Below are 21,085 nucleotides of genomic sequence, written 5' to 3' on the forward strand. Positions count from 1 at the left end.
CATCTGCGGGCCCAGGGGATGTGCTGGAGCTGCGCTACAAACACAGTTTTGTGCCCAGCAGCTCTCGTGACACTGCAGACACACGCTGGAATATCCCACACAGGTCAGTTGCACAGAGCAAGCAGCCTCCTTAGGTGATGGTTACACCCTTTTCACTCATTTCTTCTCCCCGCTTCCATCCCTCTTCCCCTCCATAAAGATCCCGAATACTTTACATAAGTGCTCAGAGGCCCAGCAGGCGCTGTGATATGCAACAGCTCTTTTGTAACGGGGACAAAAATGAGCAGCTTGTTCTTTCCGGTCTGAGCCGAGAGTCTCATGTTTCAGCTCCTCCTTCACATTCCAGGCCTGCCCAGGCTGCTCTCCAAAGATTTCAAAAATGGAGCCTCTCACAAGTAGTTATCCTCTGAAATACTCAGTGCACAAAGCCAGGATCTTTGTTGTCTTCCTGTCAATGGTTTTGTGCACCACCATTCTCTGCCTGCTGCAACTGAGGTTTTTTAAGCCTAAAATCAAAGATTTTTATTCTTTTGAAGTCAAGGATTCACGAGGAAGGATTATTTCCTTGGAGAAGTACAGAGGGAAAGTAAGTTATTCTTTCACTTTTTCTGTCTTGAATCCATACTGACAAAAAATGTGCATGTTTCTAGATAAATAAAAGGCTTGGTTATGGGAGGTTCTGGCAGAGATTTTTGCTAAATTCCTGTTCTTCATACAGAAAGCTGGAGAAAACTTATTTTATCTAGGCCTGTTCCAGGAATCAAGTATTAGATCTAGCAAATCAAGAAAAGAAATTGCATTATATGGCACAGGGCAATGCAGCTTAACTGGCAAATTGGTGGATTTTAATCTTAGTTAAGAATGTTGGGTTTGGATTTTGGAAGTTTATCTAGTAAATACAATTTTAGTGCATGTCCTAAATATCTGCTTTTTTAAATGCTTATATATAAACAAAGCTGTAAGATTAAGTTTATGAGTTTACTATATATTTACAACAGATTGTCTGAAAGCAAATCTCTTCAGCTGCTTTCATCTTTGTCTGTTTAATGAAATGATGATCAGACACATTATGTTTAGCCTTCTGACAGGAACCATCATGATAATGAGAAATGTCATTTTAAGGTTTAATTGTGATCTTTACAAAATCTATAGGCTTTTTCCTTACTAGACTAAATAATAGCTAATAACTAAATAGCTAATCACTAATAACTGAAGTTATTCTAACTTTATTTTTCTGAAGGCAACTTTGGTTGTAAACGTGGCCAGTTACTGCCAGTACACAGACAAAAATTACATCGCACTGCAAGAGCTGCACAGAGAGTTTGGTCCCTCCCACTTCACTGTGCTGGCGTTTCCCTGCAACCAGTTCGGAGAATCAGAGCCTAGCTCAAGCCAGGAAATAGAATCCTTTGCCAGAGGAAACTATGGAGTAACATTCCCTGTTCTCCACAAAATCAAGATCCTAGGATCAGAAGCAGATCCAGCCTTTAAATTTCTAATAGGTAACTGTTTTCTTTTATGTACCAAGCTGTCTGTAACCTTGGTAATCTCATTGAATCCAGGCTGCATGTTTTTGTCAGGAAACATTGAAGTCTTCACAAGCTATGGAGACAAACAGGCATGTAGCATACAATTACTCTCATTTTAATTTGGATATCAAAAATATGGGCTAAAGAATTGTGTCCTGAAAACATCAGTTTCTCCTCACTGCTTATAAAAACAGTCTGCTCTGACCGGCCCAGCTAAAAACATCCGTTTTGCTAGAAATGCTAGAGCTAGAAACTTCCCCTTACAAAATCCTATTTCAAAGTACATGATTTTTATTATAAAAAAAGACTTTTCTTATGGACAAAGATGTAGTTATGGGGGCCATAAAATTACCAGAAGATTTTATATAAAAACACATGCAGATGAGATTTTTAGCTGGGTGCTACATCGACCTATATGTAAACTGTGTTGTAAAGTAGGTTTATATATACTAGTTATATATAACCACTGATTTGTATTAATTTGTCATGTGAACTTCAGGACCTAGCCTGCAAAATCCTGCATGAATATAGGGAGCATTTCCAGACTTAGAACCTCATATTCTGTTGAGCAAAATAAAATTCTCTCTCCCTTCAGTTGACCAAAGTTTCAGAGACTCAAAGCCACCTTGAAAAGCCTCTCTGAATTTTCCTGAACTTTGATCAGGTTTTGAACCATATTGATATATGAAAGAAAAAGAAAGCTTAAACATAACCCCCTTCTGACACTCCACTTTGCCCAGAAAATAAAGTAGCGAAGAGCCCAAACCTGTATTCCATCTCCTTGCCTTCCGAGTCCATTTCACTCTCTCACAGTGCTTCTTGTTAAAGAACTATTTCAATACCTAAATGAAATCTTTCCCATAACTCTTATGTGCTATATGCCACAAGACAGTTCCTATGTACTTGAAAATTGTTTTTATTGAGGAATCATTTAGTGTCAACCATTGTCATTGTAACTGTATTAGTTCCTACCTCCTCTTAGGCATGCTAGTAAAAGCCTCATGTAACTTTGTTGCCCTGAGTTGCCAGATGTCCAGTGGAATTATTGAGTTTTCTCTCAGTTCTTTATAGAAAAGACTCAAGCACAAAGGCACCTGCTCTGTGTGATGAATTCCAGGTTCTAAATATCAGTGCCATCAGTGTTAAACATTGGTACCTATAAAGAAAATAGTTCTACTCAATTTTTTTATTTGACATGCGGTTTACCTACAAGAAGGAGAAAGATCTTTTGGTACTTCAATATTCTAAAATAAAGTTTTTCTCTTCCTGCATTCCTGAGTTTCACATTAAATTTCTGTGCATTTTCAATTAAATTACCTGTTTTATTCATGTTGCTGTTCTGACAATCAGAAGGCTGAACATCATGCTCTACCACCCTTTTGTGCCTGTGACCACTAGCAAGAGGATGGCAACAGCATTGTGCAAAAATCTAGTGCAAAATTAGCCCACTTGAAGCACAAATGTGGTGCCAAAATTCAATCCATTGCTTAAAAAATCTGTTTAGTGTTCAGCACCGTTCCCAACCAAACACTTGTCCTCCAGTCGAAATCTACTGGAGCCTTTTTCGAAAGAAGCCTAATTAAGCCGTCACCAGTACAACTTCCTGCTCCCATCTCACTTCCCAAAACTGACACGAAAGTAGGAGTTCCCTGAATAAATATGCAGCCCTCGTATCTTCTTCCCTAGGAAGTATAAAACAGTCAAAGTAGGAACTCTTTAACAGTTTTGCAGGAATAGGGGAGCATCACTGACTTCCAGCTTTTCAGATCATTAGCAGCAATCACTAAATCCATGCCCAGGCTACTAGCAAAGAGTATGGTGGGATTACTTCAACATAAATAGTCAAAGAATCAGTGTGGAGCCTGGAGACAATTCAAGATGTAAGTCACTAAAATTACCTGATTTCATTCTTACAGATTCTTCAAAGAAAGAGCCTCGATGGAATTTCTGGAAGTACCTTGTTAGCCCTGAGGGTAAAGTTGTGAAATTCTGGAGACCTGAAGAGCCAATAGAAAGTATCAAACCAGAGGTAACATCATTAATCAGGCAGATTATCATGAAGAAAAGAGAAGACCTCTGAAAAAGCCATTCAACACCAGGGGTGTACAGCCTTTCTATTCCTGAGAAATGTTGCTAGAAGCTAAACCATCAGGTGATTTTGCTAGTCTTTAACTTTGGTGTTTGCCATTTGTCTGCTCGTTCTGGAGTGGCTCCTGCAGTGGCCTCGAGAACAGCGGAGTTACTGGCACAGCGAGGCACTCAGTACACTGCAGGGAGGGACCAGCAATTTGCATAGAGGGTTTATGATTTCTTTTTCTGAATTGCTGACAATAGCTAATTAAAATTGTCACCAGCAGGTAAATAGTTAGAAAGAAGGTTTATTAATAAATGATGCATATTTACACAAGCTTTTTTCCCCATTATACCAGTAACACAAAGATCTTATACTCCATTAACACCTAATTGCCCTGTCATGAAAGACATGGAATCCGGAGACATCCATAGCAGGGTTTCACATATGTAACTGAAGATACCAGTTTTGTAATATCTTCTCAAGGAAGACTACTGAATTGTGAAGCTGCCGGTTGCAAAAAAAAATGTGCATAGAAAATAAAATTATTAAAAGAAGAAGAAAAAAGAAATAAAGTTTGCTTGCTGCTTCGTATTTTGTATATTTTACATTTCAGTTTTCCTATACCTTTAAAGTCTTCAATCTTCTCCATAGATTTGTGCTGCAGTACAGTGCCTCAGATGAGAGCTCCTCTCCTGCTGGGTTATTTCTCTTCTGACCTGGATGAAGGCAGGGCCTGTGTAAATATTCATGGTTGCTTACAGAAGAATTCAAGGGGCAACAAAAATCAAGAGCCTGGCAGTCTAACAGACATCTTTCTGAGGCTATTGAAAACAATGCTCCCCAGCCACCCATCCACCTCTCATCTCTAGAATAAAATGGCAACCTTCAAGGAGAGGTAGAAGAAGAGGAAGCAGGCTCCAGGCTCAAGCCTCACTCTTCCCACCTTGCAAACTCCCCAGTCCTGCATGTAACTGCTAACCCATTTCCAGTTCTGTTCCACTCTTCCATCACAAACTGCCAAGAGTTTTGATTTATCTGAATGAAAGGAGATAGAAAACTTGAGTAAGAAACCTCACTCCAGGTGTCCATGCCTTGAAGAAGGGCTGAGATAATAAGAATGACAAGAACGTGTGTCTCAGTGGAATAGTGAAATTTTCTGTATGAAAAGGATGGCTAGAATTAGTGTTGTTCTTTTCTCAGACTAACACTGATTGAAAATACCTGAAGTGCTTAAAAACGTTTTCCATTAAAGACAGCCTCTCAACTGTATAGAAAAGGTGAGAAATTCAAGAACATTTTTTTTAAAAGAGAGGGTTTTTTCATTCACTTATTGAATTAATTGAGAATATCACAAAAAATCTATGAAGATTGAGTAATGATACTGATGTGGAAGATTAAACAAAGTCACTCTCAATAGTGGCAAACACCTTTTTGGAAAGGAAATTAAACTTAATGCGTGACAATTTTATCCATCCAAAATTTCAGAAGCCAGTTAAAGACTATGTAAAAGTCTCATTAGACCAAACAAGCCTGCTGCTGGTGTTTTAGACTAGCCTCTGCACTGTTTGCCATTGTCCTGTAAGATCCTACATCAAATCTGTGAAGACAGTGCCTATTTTTATGCTGAGGTCCTGCATTTTACTCCTATCTCCTCCTGCATGTAGAGTGTGAGAATGCATAGTGGGACATGTCAGGTGATTTTTGTCACACATCTCGGCTGCTTTGATGGAGCAGGAAGGGAACTGAGATATGGACCCCCTCCCCTCGCTGGGGGCAGTCGATGGTCCATGGAACTAAGTGTCAGGACACAGTGTTTTGCCCATAAATGGTGGATATCTTAATTTGAAAATGTACAAGTCTAAAACATCCACATCTGTTCATGTGAACTACAAAAGCTCCCTGGATTTTGTATCACTGAATAAAAAAGGGTAGGTGTAAGGAAATGTTAGGTGATGTTAGTGGAAGACCCAAAACAATGCCTGTTTTAGTCCTGGTACTGCCTGAGAGTAATTTGTCTTATGGGAAATTTCACCTGGGTCCTTAAACACTCAAGATAAACAGTGAGGCATGATTTTCTTGTTTGGAAGGGAGCAGGAGGGGAAGCAAATGTCTGCACCTTGTTTGTGACTCACTCACTAAAGCTCATATTGTTTTCCAGAGGACACAGTGTAATCTTGAATGTCTCAATGCCAGCATTAAGATCAAGTGTCTTTCCTGGTATTCAGAAATAGCATGTGATATTAGCAAACAAGTGGACAGAATTACTTAACTCACGGCTTCCTGAATCATATTCACTTGAGTCCTAAAGAAAGAAGATTTTGTCTGAGAAAACAGGCATGGATCTTCTCATTCCACTATTTAGTCGCAATGCAGTGACACAACCATCTTCTGAAGAAATTTCAGTATAGGTACCGTTCAGTCCTGATTCTACACAGTTTAAGTTTTTCAAAATTTACTGTTAATTAACATTCCTCAACAAATTAACATTCCTCCTTAACAAAAACTCTGTATGTTTGTATTACTTATACATCATGAGACATGCCAGCTCTTGCAATATAATATTTAGGGCAGACCATTAATAAACTAATCACCCCTTTCTTAAAAGTATGTTACAAGTCATCTGGTAAAAATGAAGCATCTAATGGCCAAATCTACACAAACTTGGAAAAGCAAACAAATAAAATGAAAGTCAGAATATGTTATTCAAGCAAGCATTTATCTATAGTCAAAAGCCAAGGAATTGGTGTGAATGTATGTCCATATAAATACCCACTTAGAGTTAATTTAAAATACAGCATATAAAAATATAAACTCCAACATTTTAAAGAGATCGAAACCGCTTTCTTGGATTCTTGAATAAACTCCCCACTTTAAGATTAAACTTCTCTCCTATGATGCTTAACAAATGTCAGTCCATGAGTATTAGAGCTATTTTATTTCCATTTGAGCATAATTAATTGCCTGTTTCTTCCTAATCCTTCATACCCATCTCAAGCTTCTGTCTGACATATCCCTATTTTCTAAAACAAATACCATTGAAATGTGAGCTTCTCTTTCCAAAAAGTTGTCTGACAGTGAAAATATTCTAAATCCATTTCAGTCACTAGTAGTATATGTTCCTGTAAACTCAAGTGAAATACTTGTTTGCTGAGCCAACATGTCAATGTTTCTTCAATATTTAGTGATGTAAGAGAAACATACTCATATAGGGTTCAAACCTGAAACTGTAACTTAATATTTACATAATTCAGTAGATTGTTTATAAACCAGTTGGGGTTGCTGTATAACTGCGTGAAATACAACTACATTTACTTCGATACTCTCAGTTACACCTCATTTTAAACCCTGCATTCACTCAGTCTGCATAACCTAGCACACCTCCCTTAGGTCAGGGGAGCCAGGCAGGCACTGGACCAGCTAGGGACCATCGAGATGTTTAAACAGCAGTGTTTATATTCTTGTCTGGACTGTGATGTGCTAATCTGACAGTGTAGTCAGTTGCTGGTGTGTGAGGAACAGCTAACTAACAATACACTGCCTAATCACCACACACAGCAGTGGGACGGCAGTCACTCTGCACACCTTCACCAACACTGCTGCTCTTTCTCTTCACGGTCCATGGCACGGACAGCAGCTCCTAGATAAAACAAGAAACAGCAAAGAGTGTCTTTGGCACTCTGTAGATGCCTAAAGGGCCAAGATGAGGATGAAATTAACACTGATGGCTGTGCCAGCAAATTTGGAGAAGCTCACAGTGTAACATGAATCAAAAAGGTCAGTGTGCTTCCAGCCTTAATCCTTCCACATGTAGTGCTATGTCCTGTTCACACTGTTTGGTTTGTGAGGCTATGTGCAGTTGTTTTAATGCATTAATGTTAACAAATTAAGTTATCTGGAGAAGCAATGAGAGAGGAAAACCTCTAAGACTGACTTTTTAAATCATATACAATGGAAAGGTAATTATTTTTCAGATATAGTATTTAGAAAGTTAGTGAAAGTGACTTTAAGCCATTGAAGATTCTAGTTACTCGATTAAAAACAAACAAAAGATGCCTCTCAAAAACTATCAAGCTGCATTTGTCAAATAATACTATCAAAAAAATTAAAATCAAACGTAAAGCATACACAAAGTTTTTAAGTGTGCTGCTTTTGTTTTAAATAAGCTCCCAAGATTGAATTTAAATTTTTTAAAATATTTGAATTATACCTGGTTCAGGTATTTAAAAACTTCCTATTACTTTGGTATCTAAAAGTAGATAAACACTAGCGTCTAAATAAAGAAAAAAATTCTCACTGTTGTTAGAATAATGGAAAGATGCAAGATACCACTTTTATTTACCTGACAGTCAAAGAAAGCAATAATCAGGAGAAACAAAAAGATTTCTTATACAAAAGTAGTAGCTGTCCATTTTGATGACCAAGGTATGTGGGAAAAGAAAGCAGCTGCATATTAGCTGCTGTCAGAACTTCAAGCAGCCAACATACACTGCCATCCCATCACACACAGCTGCACCCCCTGCACGAGTTCCTGCATGAATCCCTGCACCTTCCAAGGGAATTGCCTTGGAACAGCGGCGAGCCAGCCCTGCAGCTGGTGACAGTGTAGCAGTGACTGCTGCATTACATACAGCAGTCAACTAGCAATACACTGCCTACCAGACACAGAGCCCTTATGAGGGAGATGCCTCCTGAAATAATATGCCTGGAAACATTTCTTATTTTTGACCTAAATTGAGCAGTATTTACCTGTTTTAAGGTTCATGTTTCATATGTACATATGCACAAGTTCAAACAGTATATAGTGTCAAGAGGTAAATGTCACAGGTAGGTGTCTGACTCAGGAAGACCAGAGAAAGAGCAATAGTATAAACCTCCTGTGGCGTTCCCAGGCTGTCCAAAAGGAACTGGATAGTGTTGCAAACAGTTTCTTGTCGTAGTTGTAGGAATATAGATGTATTACCTCTACATGATTTGTATCATGTAGACTTACTCCAGTCTTTTTCTCTGTGGGACATTTGCTTATGGCCACTGTGGCAGCCCTGCCCTTAGACTAGATGAGCCCAGATTCAAACACTGTGTAGTCAATTTTATTTTAAATTAGAATTATCATTGGTTACTCCATAGTCCAGCTTACCTGCATGTTACAAGCCACAGCATACCTCTCTCTACAGCCACCTAATGGAAAACAAACAAAGGTTTCAGCACTGAAGCTTATGAATTTAGTCTAGATGGAGGTAAGATTTTACCTCCAACATCCATTTTGATTGAAAGTCCTTTGAAGTCTCTCTGGAAAGGAGGTACTGAGTTAGACACCGTATAAAAGCCAATTAATATTGTATTTGAAGCCTTCACTTTTTTTCTTCAGAATTGGTCTTAAATCACTCAAAATAAATCTTAACTCGATACAAAACAAAACATGAAACATTTACTTCCTTGCGTGCTGCTGCTGTTAGCAGCCGCAGAAAGTACGGGCTAATTGAGTCCTTCTTGTTCCACAGCAAAAGGCGGCCACCTCTGAGTTTTCTGTGATGCTTTTGAATGAAACAATATGGAGTGCAGCTAGCAGCTGTGGACACATCAGGGACAACAGCCAGCTAACGTGCACTGCCACACTGTTACACTCTCTTCAGTTTTGGCCATTAGTTCCCCTTCACCACCAAACCCAAAGTTTTATCTCCCAGAGCTCAGTTGTTGCTCACTTCAGCAATACGGCTTTTCCCTGAGGGATCACTTACATAAAATACATATGTTGAAGCAACATCCTCAGCATGCTAGAGATTACATTTCTATGCTGTCACATCTAATGGCAGAATGGGTTATCTTCTGCTTCCGTGTTTTTCAGTATGGTCAATCCCAAAGACACCTCCACTTCCCACTCCATCAGTTTGCATGCTACACTCTTACCTGGTTTTGTGATTCAAGTCAATTTCTTAAGGCACAAGATGCCTGTATTTTACCTATTGATTACAGTGCAGCAGTTATTTTTATGATTAAATGTTTCCTACCTAGGTTCCTACCATACTTGAGAGCTCTTTGTTGTGTCCCTTATCATATAACACCTAAATGTAGGTAACGGAGTTTGCAGTGCCAATGGAAAGAAGTTCTGCAGATCTATACAACCCCTTCAAACAGAGCAAGTAACTTTTGCTTTTGAAGAATAAGCAGTCCCTCTAGTGCACCAGGAGAGAAGCCCGAAGGTGTTTTTGTTTCCTCCCCTGAAGGGATGTCTATTGACCGTAACTTGTGGTTTTTTGACTTTGCAGATACTACGCTCGAGAAAGTGTCATAAGGACTAATAGAAAACAATAGAAATTACATGTTGCGGGGGGTTGTTCAAAATCACCTACTTTCCATAGTTTCCTTCCCTCCTTCCTCCCTCTGTCCCCCAGAAAGGCGCAGTGGAACTCTCAGTTCAGCGCGTACAAAGGAGTGCAAACCTCTGTGCCTGTCCTTACCTTAGCTGCTCTCCGTGGGCTTTGCTTTCTGCTCCACTTCAAGTCCTTTCCAATCGTTCTCTTCGCGTCATGCTTGAAAAAAACCACAGAGACACAACACTTAGCAACCGCGCAGCTCAGTTTATTCACCCTAAATCACCTTCCCTCCAGCCTCGCTGCTGGCGAGGCTTCCCTGGGAGCCGCGGCCCCGGGGCCAGTTCAGAGGCGCCGAGGAGGACCGGTCCTCCCGAGGGCACGGGCAGCCCCTGCACCCCACGGGATGCTGTTACCAAAGCAAATCCTCGTCCCTCCTGCTCGTCCTCCGGCGGGTTTTTCTAATTTCCGCTCCGTCTCTGCCGGGCTGGCTGAAGCCGCTGCCGCCACCTCGGGGGAGGTTTCCTGACCTGGGGCAGGATCCCTCCCGGGGCGTGGGCTCCGGGCAGGTGCGTGGCAAGCAGCCCCTCTCACGGCAACCCGTGCGGAGGGAAACTTATAGCCCGGCCGGCCCTCGGGGCGCCGGTCCCCGCGGGGAGGCGGTGCCAGCTGCCCGGCCGCCCACCGCACTGTTCCGTGGCGCCGCACGCCGTCCTTTAAGCATCCCGCAGGCGCGCCCGCCGCGGCGGGAAGCGCGGTCCGTCCCGCCGGCGGGCCCGGGCTGCGCGGCGGCGGTGCCGGCTGGCGGCAAAGCGCCCGGGCTGCGCGGCGGGGCCGCGCTCCGCGGGCAGGGCAGGGCGGCGGCCGTGCCAAACAGCCCTGGCTCGGCATCGGGCACGGGCAGCCCGCCAGACCGACGGCCCGGGCCGCCGACACCTCGCCGAGGCCGCTGTGCCACCGCCCCAGCCGTGCCCCCTGCGGCTGCCATCACTCGGCCGTGCCGCCGTCTGGGGCTGCCATCATCACTCGGCTCCTTCTGCCTCGGCAATGGGGCTAGGGCAACAACTTCACAGAATCACAGCTTCGCAGCATCACAGATTCAACTAGGTTGGAAAAGACTTCGGAAAAGACTTCTGAGATCATCAAGTCCAGCCTACAAACTAACACCACCATGTCAGCCATACCAGGGCACAAAGTCCCTAGCATCCAATCCATTTTTAAACACCGCCAGGAATGGTGACTCCACCACCTTCCTGGACAGTCCGTTCAAGTGTTTAATTGCACTTTCTGTGAAGAAATTCCTTCTAATGTCCAACCTAAACCTAATGGCTTGAGGCAATTTCCTCTTGGCCTGACACTGGCTGCTTGGAAGAAGAGACCGAGCCCCACCCGGCCACAGCCTCCTTTCAGGCAGCTGTAGAGAGTGATAAGGTCCCCCCTGAGCCTCCTTTTCTCCAGGACAAACACCCCCAGCTCCCTCAGCTGCTCCTCGCAGCACTGGCGCTCCAGCTTCACCAGCTTTGCTGCCATTCTCTGCCCTGCTCCTCAGCACACGCTGCACCAACCCCTCACGTCTCACATCAGCCGCTTCCCACTGCCGCTCCGCCTGCTGCGAGGAGCCGGGCAGCACGCACGGGGAGCCGGGTGTGCGGGGCAGCGCCGTCCTGAGGCACCCCAGCCTCAGTCTGAGGCGGAGGGCTGAATGCAGCGCCGCTTCGTCAGACGAGGCTGAGCAAACGGCATCGCAGCCCTGTACACAGCCTCCTCCAAAGCAGGTCCCCAAACCCAAAAGCGAGCCAAAGCCGCGCTGCTTCACCACCATCTTACACTACCAGGTTCCAAAAATAACCTGCTATCATTTGCTTTTACGTGACAGGCAAAGGGAGAAGTTGTAGGAGAAAGTGTGAAATATCGCTTAATGCCAGCAGGTGAGTTGTTCCTGCATGTGCTTTATGGAGTTCGCATGCCGGAGGGACAGTACACATTCTTAGGCACTCAGTTCATCTGAGAAAACCTGAGCACAAATTTGATAGGAGAAAGGTAAAACAGTCTTTTGTTTTGTTTTGTTTTGTTTTTCAACGATAGAGTTTAGTTAAACGAAAGAGGTAAAAAGAGAAGAGTTACTGGAACATGTAATATGGGTTTTTCCAAAGTAAGTTCATAACCGTTCTTTTTCAGTGCTTGTCATAATGTCAAAATTCGGGGTGTCACCATCTAGGTTTTCAAGAAAGAGATGCAGGCGGACACAGAGCATGTAAAAGAGTACATTTTCCTATTTCTAGCTTTTGGATGTTAGAAACAGCATTAAAAGTGTTCTTTTCTAAGACTAAGAAATAAAGTACCACTTTTTAAAATATGCTGAATGTATTCTTCATTTTCTTACTGTTTGTGGAAACCAGGAGAGATTTTTCTAAATTTTACAGTGAAAAATAATTATTTGAACCAATAAAAAAATTATTCTGCAAAAAAGTTTCTCAAATAATTTCTTATTTCCTACCTAATTCTATTTTGGAGCTGCATGCTTCACATCTGCAGAAAAAGCATCGTGTAAACAAGATGGTGGAGGACTATACTGATGCATTTGTAATAAGCAATAATTAAATATCAGTTGATGGAGTTGTTTTGCCAAAACAAAGTAAAACTATTTCAAAAACCTGCCACCTTATTAGCTCCCTTTGTGCTGGTAAGGACACAACAAAGCACACCCAGCATACAAAGTGGCTGGGTCACTCAGCACCTCCTTAACGCTTTCCGTAAAACAAACAGCACACAAGGCGCTGCTAGCATAGCTTCACAAAGGGCTGCTTGCAATGCTTCAGTTGCTCGTTTAACTGAATGCGATTTTTTTTCCTACAAGATTCAACGTTTAACGAGAGCAGCCAAATATCGCCACCCCGCCCAACAGCAGACTCCGGCATGCGCTGCAAAGCCAGCTCGCTTGAACACTCAATAAATCAGCAGCACTCAAGGGAAGTGTATTGAACTGTTACCTATCAGACCAGCGTTTGAGGCTCTTGACAAACCTCTTTCTCACACTGAAAAGTTTCTTTCAGGTGAGAAAACCTGTAACCGTGCAGTTTGTTTGACAGTGAGAGGAAAGAGGTTGCAGTTAAGAACTTTATGGCTGTAAACTGGAATAAAAGTCAAAAGTCTTTCAAGTCAACAAGGTTTTGTTTGAGTGAACTAGAATTTGGATTAATAAATGCTGAGCAAATCATTAAAGAGGAGATAATATGACCCACTGCAACTGGTATTACAAGCAATGTTTCCTACCTGGGAACCTTCAGCTCACGCATGCACATATGCACAATGAATGGATTATAATAAAAGATCTGGGGGTTTTTCTGTAAAATTTCTACTGAACACTGATTAACAATGGGATATATGCCAAGATATTACCTTTGGTAGCAGCCTTAAGGTAAGTAGCTCCCTAAGTGAAGTCAGTGGTAAATAAAAGTAAGCAGTAGTGCAATGGGGAACTCTGAACTTCTCTGTGTTTTTTGAGGAGTATGTGTTGAATTGTCAGGAAGGTATTATAATACCAGGGATATCCTTAATACATTCTTCTTCACTTGAAGCACATGATATTCTGGAAAGTATGTGCTAGATAAGAGATTTTTTGTCACTTTGAGATTGCAACTTAAACAGAGATTTGTTTTAAAAAGTTGTACACAACTAAGTGTATCATTTCTATAATGCTTCCGGCACCTCACTGATATGTCTACAAATTGAAATTAAGTCACTTGGGTTAAGTGTCTTCATTTCTTTCTCACCATGGATTAATTTTAGGCTCCTCGTTATGGAACCTATACAGCCAACTGCTCATTTATTTCATTTAAGTACTAAAAACATGGCTAAAACTTTGTAGCTCACGGCAAAACATTCCCAAACTGGTATGTAAGAAGCCATGTAGTTTGTCCTCACTGGCAGCAGATGGTGCTGATATGTTGTGCCGGGTACTCCTTTGAAAGCTGTTTTTCAGGTTATCAATACCGTCATAACATTGATTTTTCTCATCCATTATCCCTAAGGTCTTCTACTATAAAATTGCTGTCATCATCATGTGTCAGAATTTATCGAGATAAAATACAAGTTTGTAGTTTGAAGGTGAAGTTTGGACATCAGCAGTAATACTCATAACAATTAAGCGCTGACTGAAACAACACTTTTCAGGAAAAGTTGGATTCATCACATCCAGGCTGCTGGACAAGGACCACTAACACTTTTACGACCCAAGAATTTCTCGGCATGAAAGTGAGGGTGCTCCTTGCCAAATGACTGCTGACAAGACATGGTGGCAGCTTACACCTGATCCGGGCAAGCAGGGAGATATAAAGGGCAGATCACAGAACACTGTCTCAAAAGCAGTAGATGGCAGATTGTCTCCACGACAGAGAAAGAGAAAAGTGAACAAAAATGGTCTTTTAAGTAAGTTTTTAAGAAACTTTTGCTTAAATAAAGGCCTACTTTGAGAAACCTGGCTAGCTAAGGAGCACAGGGACTTAGATATCAAGGGCATATTGGATACTTATCAGAGATGATGTAGTCACTGCCTGTGACACCCAGGATAAACCAAGAAAGGTGTAACAAATTGTGTTAAGAAAAATATCACCATTTACAGTGTGAGGAGTCTAATTAAGATTTATCACCAGTTTGAGTTTTGAAATAGGTGGGAAAAAATGTTGAACGTACAGAAGTGAAATTTTTTTTCCATTTTGCAGGAGAGATTTCTGGGAACCAAAGCCTTCAACTTCTGCCAAAGCAAAAAATTACATCCCAGCTTTGTTAAGTGCTCACTGAGCAGAGATCCTGAGACATGAGAACATCTCAATATTTCTTCCTGTTTTTCTTCACCATTCTCTCTAGATTTTCAGCCAGTATACAGAAAGATCCCAATCTTGTTGCCTGCTCTGTGCTTAAGCTCCTCTGAGTGGGTTAGAGGAACATTTCTCACAGCAGTATGGACAAAGCCCTGGGCCTTTCTAAGTGGCTGACAGTTGTACTAGATGGTGGTTCTCATTTATTAAAGGGGGCTTTGACCCTCAAGTATTTCTACCTGCAACAGAAAGCAAAGCAAGCAAGGGGAAGGAAGGAATCAGGAAAGAAATGAGGACTCAATTCATGTGGCTGTTCTCATCACATCATTTCACACTGCAGTGAGCAGCTGTTGTTTAGACTCCAGAATGAAATATTGTTGACCAGGTAACTGGAATATTCTGGCAATGAACTCAAAGCTTCCTTTTAGCTGTACAAGGAACTCAAAGCTTCATTTTAGTTGTACAAAGGAGAGGTAATTAAGAGGACAAGAGGACGAAATAGTTCCTGCGTCTTTGCTGGGGCTTTCATTAAAACCAACAATTAACATCTCAGTCCAGTACTCTGCTCATTAGAAATCTCCCATTACATTTATCTTTGCCTGCACAGTAAAAGTGACTGTGAACATGAGGGGAGTGATCTCTAGAAATAGCTATCCACTATTACTCTTCAGATGAACCCCAACACTCAAACATTAAGGAAAATTACATCTCCTATGCAAACAAGTGAGAAAATAAAGAAAAAAAAACATGTAACTGTTAGTTGTGTGCTGCATTATGTCATAATAAGAATGCATTATGTGCATAGACTGTCGTATTGATTACTGGCTATATACAAATATTTCTGATTCTTGTCCATTTGTGCCACACTTTTTCCTGTATCTAAACCTCTTTTATTTTCAACACTAAATTTAGTAAAAATAATCCTGGTTGACAAGTATATGAGAGTAGATCAAAGCTCTATTTAGCTCAGGGAGGAATTTGTGTCACCTGTTAATTTCTGGCTTTATTGGTTTAAAAAGAGAGAGGTGGAAACAAAAAACACCAAGCAAACCAGGGCACCAAGGGATAAGTGCATTTTGATAAATTGTATTAATTTTCATGTAACACACAGTTGACTCCCAGGATTTTCAGTTTTGATGTGACCTTCAGCTTTCATAATACAATAGTCTATTTCTTCATCAGCACCCTACAGTAATTTCCTTGTTTTGCTTTTCCATGGACAGATCAAATGCTGTCCTGCTAAGTCATTCATCCCAGGCCTTTCTGCTGAGTTTCACTCTTCAACATGTTCTCCCCTTTTTTGTGCACATTGCTTATCCATTTCAACACACCACTGCTACGGTTTAAGTCAAGGCTTACAATATGCCGGGATCCTGCACTGGCATTAGAGCGCATACAAGGTAAAGCTACATTTTGTTTAGCCTATTTTGTTTAGATAAACTCCAACTGAACAAAAGAACCTCTGGGTTCATTGCCAGCAGCCAACTGTGTGGCTAAATAATATTTCATCCTGGAATCCCGAGAGTCTGGATGAATAAACTGCCAGAACAATACTCAGACTATGAGTGGTTCTTTCCAAAGCTTCCCTAGCAGCTTCCATTGATAGCACAATACTTATTTCTACATTACTAGTACCAAACTGTATGTTATTGTACAGTTAAGTATTGCAAAAAGTAATTACAGCTCCAAATAATTTTGAATTGCAACTATATCCAAGGCTTCAGGCACCTGCTGCAGGTGATTCCTCTCATGTTGTCTTGGACTCAGGGCAATGTATCTAACACTCTTTCCTGGATAAGGGTAATTCACCATACAGTTAAAAAGCACTGTCATCTCTCAATGCAAGTAATTGCTGACAGGTTCAGCTTCAACACCTATGAGTTCCTAAAATGCTGTTATGATTTCAGGAACTTCATACGACTTGCCATGGAAATAAGTCCCTGGTTTCACTTCCAAAGACTAATATTTAGGGAATCATGTCCAACTGTATTTTCAATATAGTTGAATGCACAATCTAAGTTTTCAGTTAAAGTGCTTTTTTAGGTTCATTTTTCAGTTTCACTCTTTCAAAACTGATTAATTTATAATCATAAGATCAAAATAGATCTTTACAATCTACAAATTTACAAAGATAATATCCCTAATCTCCCTATTGAGATAAGGACTTCAGCAAACCAGCTGTGCAGTTTTTAGTTGAGATAGGTTAAGTCATATTCTCAGTGCTTACAAACTTAATGTTGAAGAAGCCAAATTTGTACCTCACTCTGTAGCAGATGCTCATCTATTTCAAGTCTTCCACTTTTTTAGGCTCTAAAACCCTTCCTTGATATTCAGGGTGTAGGTATAGGTCAAATAATCTCTGTCAACCCACAAATAATCCCTTCCCCTCACAAGAGATACAAGTCCATTCCAGCTCCTCTCAGAGTTATTGTGAGTCTCTAGTCCTGCAAGGGCCTTGGAACTGCTGGATTCCTGGTCCCACTCAGAGGCCCCCTGAGACAAAGGAGACTGTGAATTTCACCTGGAGATACAAATTTGACCACAAAATTAGAAAGAGAGGAGCACACTACAAACACACGAAAAATTGAACTACACTAGAGACAATCAGACCAAAGAAGAATAAAATGGTATAATTTTTTTTTTCATAAGTATCTCTGTATCTGTTTTATTATTAATACCTTTTACACAAAGAGGCCATTGTGAGACATTCAGCTACTGATTTTACCCTCATCTTTTCCTTTCCTGTTTGTTTTGCTGGCAAACTACTGCTTGGTCTGCACTGCACACCACAGAATATCCTGAAGTATTCGTTGTCCATTGCTCCAATCATTGCTTCAGTCATGTGAAGGCGTATTTGATAGCTCTAATTAGAATTCTGAAGAATGGTGTATGGAAGTGCTGGGTGCCTACCTCTTATCACCTAATGCAACCACCCCTAGGGGACCAACCAATTGCCAAGAAAATAATACCAAGGAATTTCCTAAGAGAAAAAAGACCTCATTTAGGGCTATTAGAAAGCTCAGCAGTGGCATGTCATGGGTTCAGTAGTGATTGTTTAGCACTCTTTACCACTCACCTTGAAAAACAGTGCAAAATTTCCCAAGGCCAAAAGTTGTTGAAAGTCAAACTGAAATATGTTAGGAAAGTTCCTGCACCTTTTTCTGCCTGGGATCCACATGAGTTAGGGAATTACAAACATACAAAGCTTTAGTGACAGACAGAGAAAGCCCATTAGATCACAAACCCTTCGATCATGTCACATTAAAGAAGAATGATTTCAGATGGAGTCCTGAACTACAACAAGCTTTTGAACACATGAAACAGGAGATTGTTCATGGAGTAGTCCCCAGGCCAGTTCAGGACAGGATAAGATGTGAAAAATGTGCTCTACACTGCTGCCAGCAAAATGGTCCTTCCTGGAGTCCCGGTGAAATGTATCCAGGAGACTCAGGGATGAGCCCTGGAGTTCTGGAGTCAGGGATGCAAAGGATCTGAAGCTGTCTACACTCCAGCTGAAAAAGAGATCCTTGCAACTTATTATGGGATTTGAGCTGCCTCAGAGGTGATTGGTAGCAAAGCACAGCTTCTTCTGGCACTGCCAGTGCTGGACTGGATGTTCAAAGGGAAAGTGCCTTCCACGCATCATGGCACTGGTGCTATGTGGAATGAATGAATTGCTCTGATCACCCAGTGAGCTCAAATAGGAAACCAAATCACCAAGGGATCTCGAAAGTCATCACAAACTGGCCTGAAGGTGAGACTTCTGGATTATCATCGCCAGAGGAGGAAAAGGTTGAACATGCTGAGGAGGTCCTACACTACAATCAGCTGCCAGAAAATGAAAATCAACACACTCTCTTCACTGATGGTTCCTGATGTATTGTAGGGACAATTTGCAAGTGGAAAGGTGCTCTATGAAGCCCTACACTGTTGAGGGACAAGGTGGATCCAGTCAGTTCCCAAAGCTGGAAGCTGTCCAGCTGGCTTTAGATGTCACTGAGTGAGAGAAATGGCCAGTGCTCTGCCTCTACACTGACTTGCTGATGGTGGAAAATGGACCAGTGGAAAAAGACGGGCAGTGCAAAGGGAAACCCATCTGGGCTGCAGAAGTGTGGCACCTCTGCCCAGGTGGAGGAGCTGGCTGTAAAGTAGATCATGTAGGTGCACAATACTCAAGAGCTGGGCTACTGAAGAATATCAAAACAATGGAGAGGTGGATCGAAGTGCCAAAGTTGAAGTGTCTCAGGTGGATCTGGACTGGCAACAAAAGGGTGAATTATTTCTACCTCAATGTACCCACGATGCCTCAGATCTCCAGGGAAGAGATGCAACATCTGTATTGATGGGTGCACTTAACCATGGACACTCCCTGGTTACCCCAGACTGTGGCAGATGGGTTACATCACACTACCACAAAGCCACCAAGGCAAGCTTTATGTGTTTACAGTGGAAACAACCAGTGGATACCCCTTAGGGAAGACATTTTGGATTCGTCCTGCCTCAAGCAAAGGCAAATACATCCATGGAATTGTTTTTGCTTAAGGACGTGGATGCAGTTGGTGGGTAATGCAGAAGGATGGAAATATGATGTGCCTCAAGGAGGTTTGATTTTGGGGGGAGAACAGTCTGTAATACTGAATTGTATAACATTGCTGGCAGAATGACACTGCCAGTGTATGCCATAACTGCCATGGGCTACAAGGATGCTCCAGGTTCACCAATTGTGAGCTGATGCAGCACAAAACCAGCCAACAGCACACAAGCCCTCCTGCTCTGGAAGATGTCTAGGGAGGGTAAAGCACACAATCATGGGCTACACAAACTCAACAGGCCTCTTGTAAGTATGGCCATTGACTACAGAAATAATAACTTTGCATGTACATTTTTATCTCTGTATCTATATAGATAGACATATGTATGTATACATATACATATATATATATATATATATATATATATATATGCCAGAGCCATGTGGATGTCTCTGTCAGAGCCATGTGGGTGTGCCTGAGTTTTTATCTGCCAGGTAAGGGGAAGCAAGGGATTCTCACGTCCAAGAAGGAAAGGGCTGTGGGTGCTGTATTGGTCTCCATCTGAGAAAGCTGTATGACACTGGGTCTGTTCAGTCAGATGCCATGAGCATTTTTTGTGCAATCACCCTCTTTTATCCATTGTTGTTAGTATGTATTGTTGCTGTTACTTTTCATTCTCTTATTTCATTGTTGTTTCCAGTAAATTGTTATCTCAACCTATAATTCTGCCTTCTCTCTCTCTCTCTCTTCCTCTCTCTCACCAGTGTGTGGGTGAGGGACTGGAGGACAGGGATCATGAAGTTTAACTTCCAGCTGGATTTAAATCATAACTCTCACAGGCAATCACAACAACAATTTACTGGGTGAAAAAGAGAATAGACTCAAAATCCAAGTTGATTTGTTTTAGCAAGTGAGTTCTAATTTTAGCTGCATTATCCACATAAGAAATCTGGAGATTTTACCAAAAATGAATGTTTTCATGTGTTTTACCAACACATGAAAAACCTTGAAGGCTCCTACTGATTTATTCTTTGTAGTATTTTATTTAAGATATAAAGTAAATATTGAATATAAATAGTCACTTGCTATCAGAGTTTGAACAGGTGCTAGGTGCAAGTCAGACTTTAAGACTGATTTTGCTGCAGCTATGAAATAGTTGTGCCAAAGCAAACTACAGCCTCTTTTGACCTCATTAGCTTTAGTTGTTTGTTGAGGCTGTGCAATGCAAAATGCAAATAATGGCTGCTGACCAGAAGTCAATGTTTAGAAAGGATGAAGAGTGCTGCTACTGTCATATGAAGAGGACTGAAAAATGCTTGCCTTTTCCTTGAAGTTAGACACAGGGGCATCTTTATTTAGAAAAATATTCAGGAAAACAAGGGAATGAACGTCAGTGAAATTCAACCTCTCTGCAATTGCTGAAGGGCCAACAGGAGTGGTTTAGTACTGCTGCTGTCGCTGATAGCCATGTTAGAGTCTGGTCTCTACATGATCACCAAATGCCCGAGCCACCTCAATGCCGGCCTGCCACCACACAGGATCTGTGGCAAACTGGCAGGAACATCAATCAGTTGCATCTTTCTGATGGAATATAGGTGGCAGTTGCCTGAACCTGTGTGCTTCAAAAACAGTGAAAAGTAATTGGTGAAATTAAATGACACCAAATGTTTGCCTGTGTTTACATACAATTTGATAATGAACATCAAAGCAAGAACATTTATACTACTGGCATGTGGAGAGTAGCTCAGACTTGTGAATGGGCAAAATTTTCTCTTTATGATCCATTGAACAGCCCTAACAAGCCCTGCAGGAAAATGCCATGCTG

At 41.5% G+C, this 21,085-nt stretch overlaps 1 protein-coding gene and 1 long non-coding RNA gene across 2 annotated transcripts; one reads left to right on the forward strand and one right to left on the reverse strand.

The window, feature by feature from the left end:
- The first annotated feature begins 300 nt into the window (after window positions 1–300).
- GPX8 (glutathione peroxidase 8 (putative)) lies at window positions 301–4,194 on the forward strand. Its single transcript, XM_063180090.1, has 3 exons — window positions 301–586; window positions 1,241–1,502; window positions 3,446–4,194. The coding sequence occupies exons 1-3, from the start codon at window positions 380–382 to the stop codon at window positions 3,607–3,609; spliced, it is 633 nt and encodes a 210-aa protein (XP_063036160.1). The 5' UTR covers window positions 301–379; the 3' UTR covers window positions 3,610–4,194.
- LOC134431856 (uncharacterized) lies at window positions 4,190–10,479 on the reverse strand. Its single transcript, XR_010031122.1, has 3 exons — window positions 10,328–10,479; window positions 10,059–10,130; window positions 4,190–4,319 (listed from the first exon to the last, which is right to left on the reverse strand). It is a non-coding gene; the product is annotated as an uncharacterized LOC134431856 (long non-coding RNA).
- Between the last annotated feature and the right edge of the window lie 10,606 nt (window positions 10,480–21,085).

Source organism: Melospiza melodia, chromosome Z (genome assembly GCF_035770615.1).
Source record: "Melospiza melodia melodia isolate bMelMel2 chromosome Z, bMelMel2.pri, whole genome shotgun sequence".
Taxonomy (NCBI): Eukaryota; Metazoa; Chordata; class Aves; order Passeriformes; family Passerellidae; genus Melospiza; species Melospiza melodia.

What these genes read in the sequence shown, in the direction of transcription:
- GPX8 (XM_063180090.1), top strand. Translation starts at nt 380, where the DNA reads ATGGAGCCTCTCACAAGTAGTTATCCTCTGAAATACTCAGTGCACAAA. An exon ending in TGGAGAAGTACAGAGGGAAA is followed by an intron (nt 587 to 1,240) that starts GTAAGTTATTCT and finishes ATTTTTCTGAAG; the next exon opens with GCAACTTTGGTTGTAAACGT. An exon ending in AGCCTTTAAATTTCTAATAG is followed by an intron (nt 1,503 to 3,445) that starts GTAACTGTTTTC and finishes TCATTCTTACAG; the next exon opens with ATTCTTCAAAGAAAGAGCCT.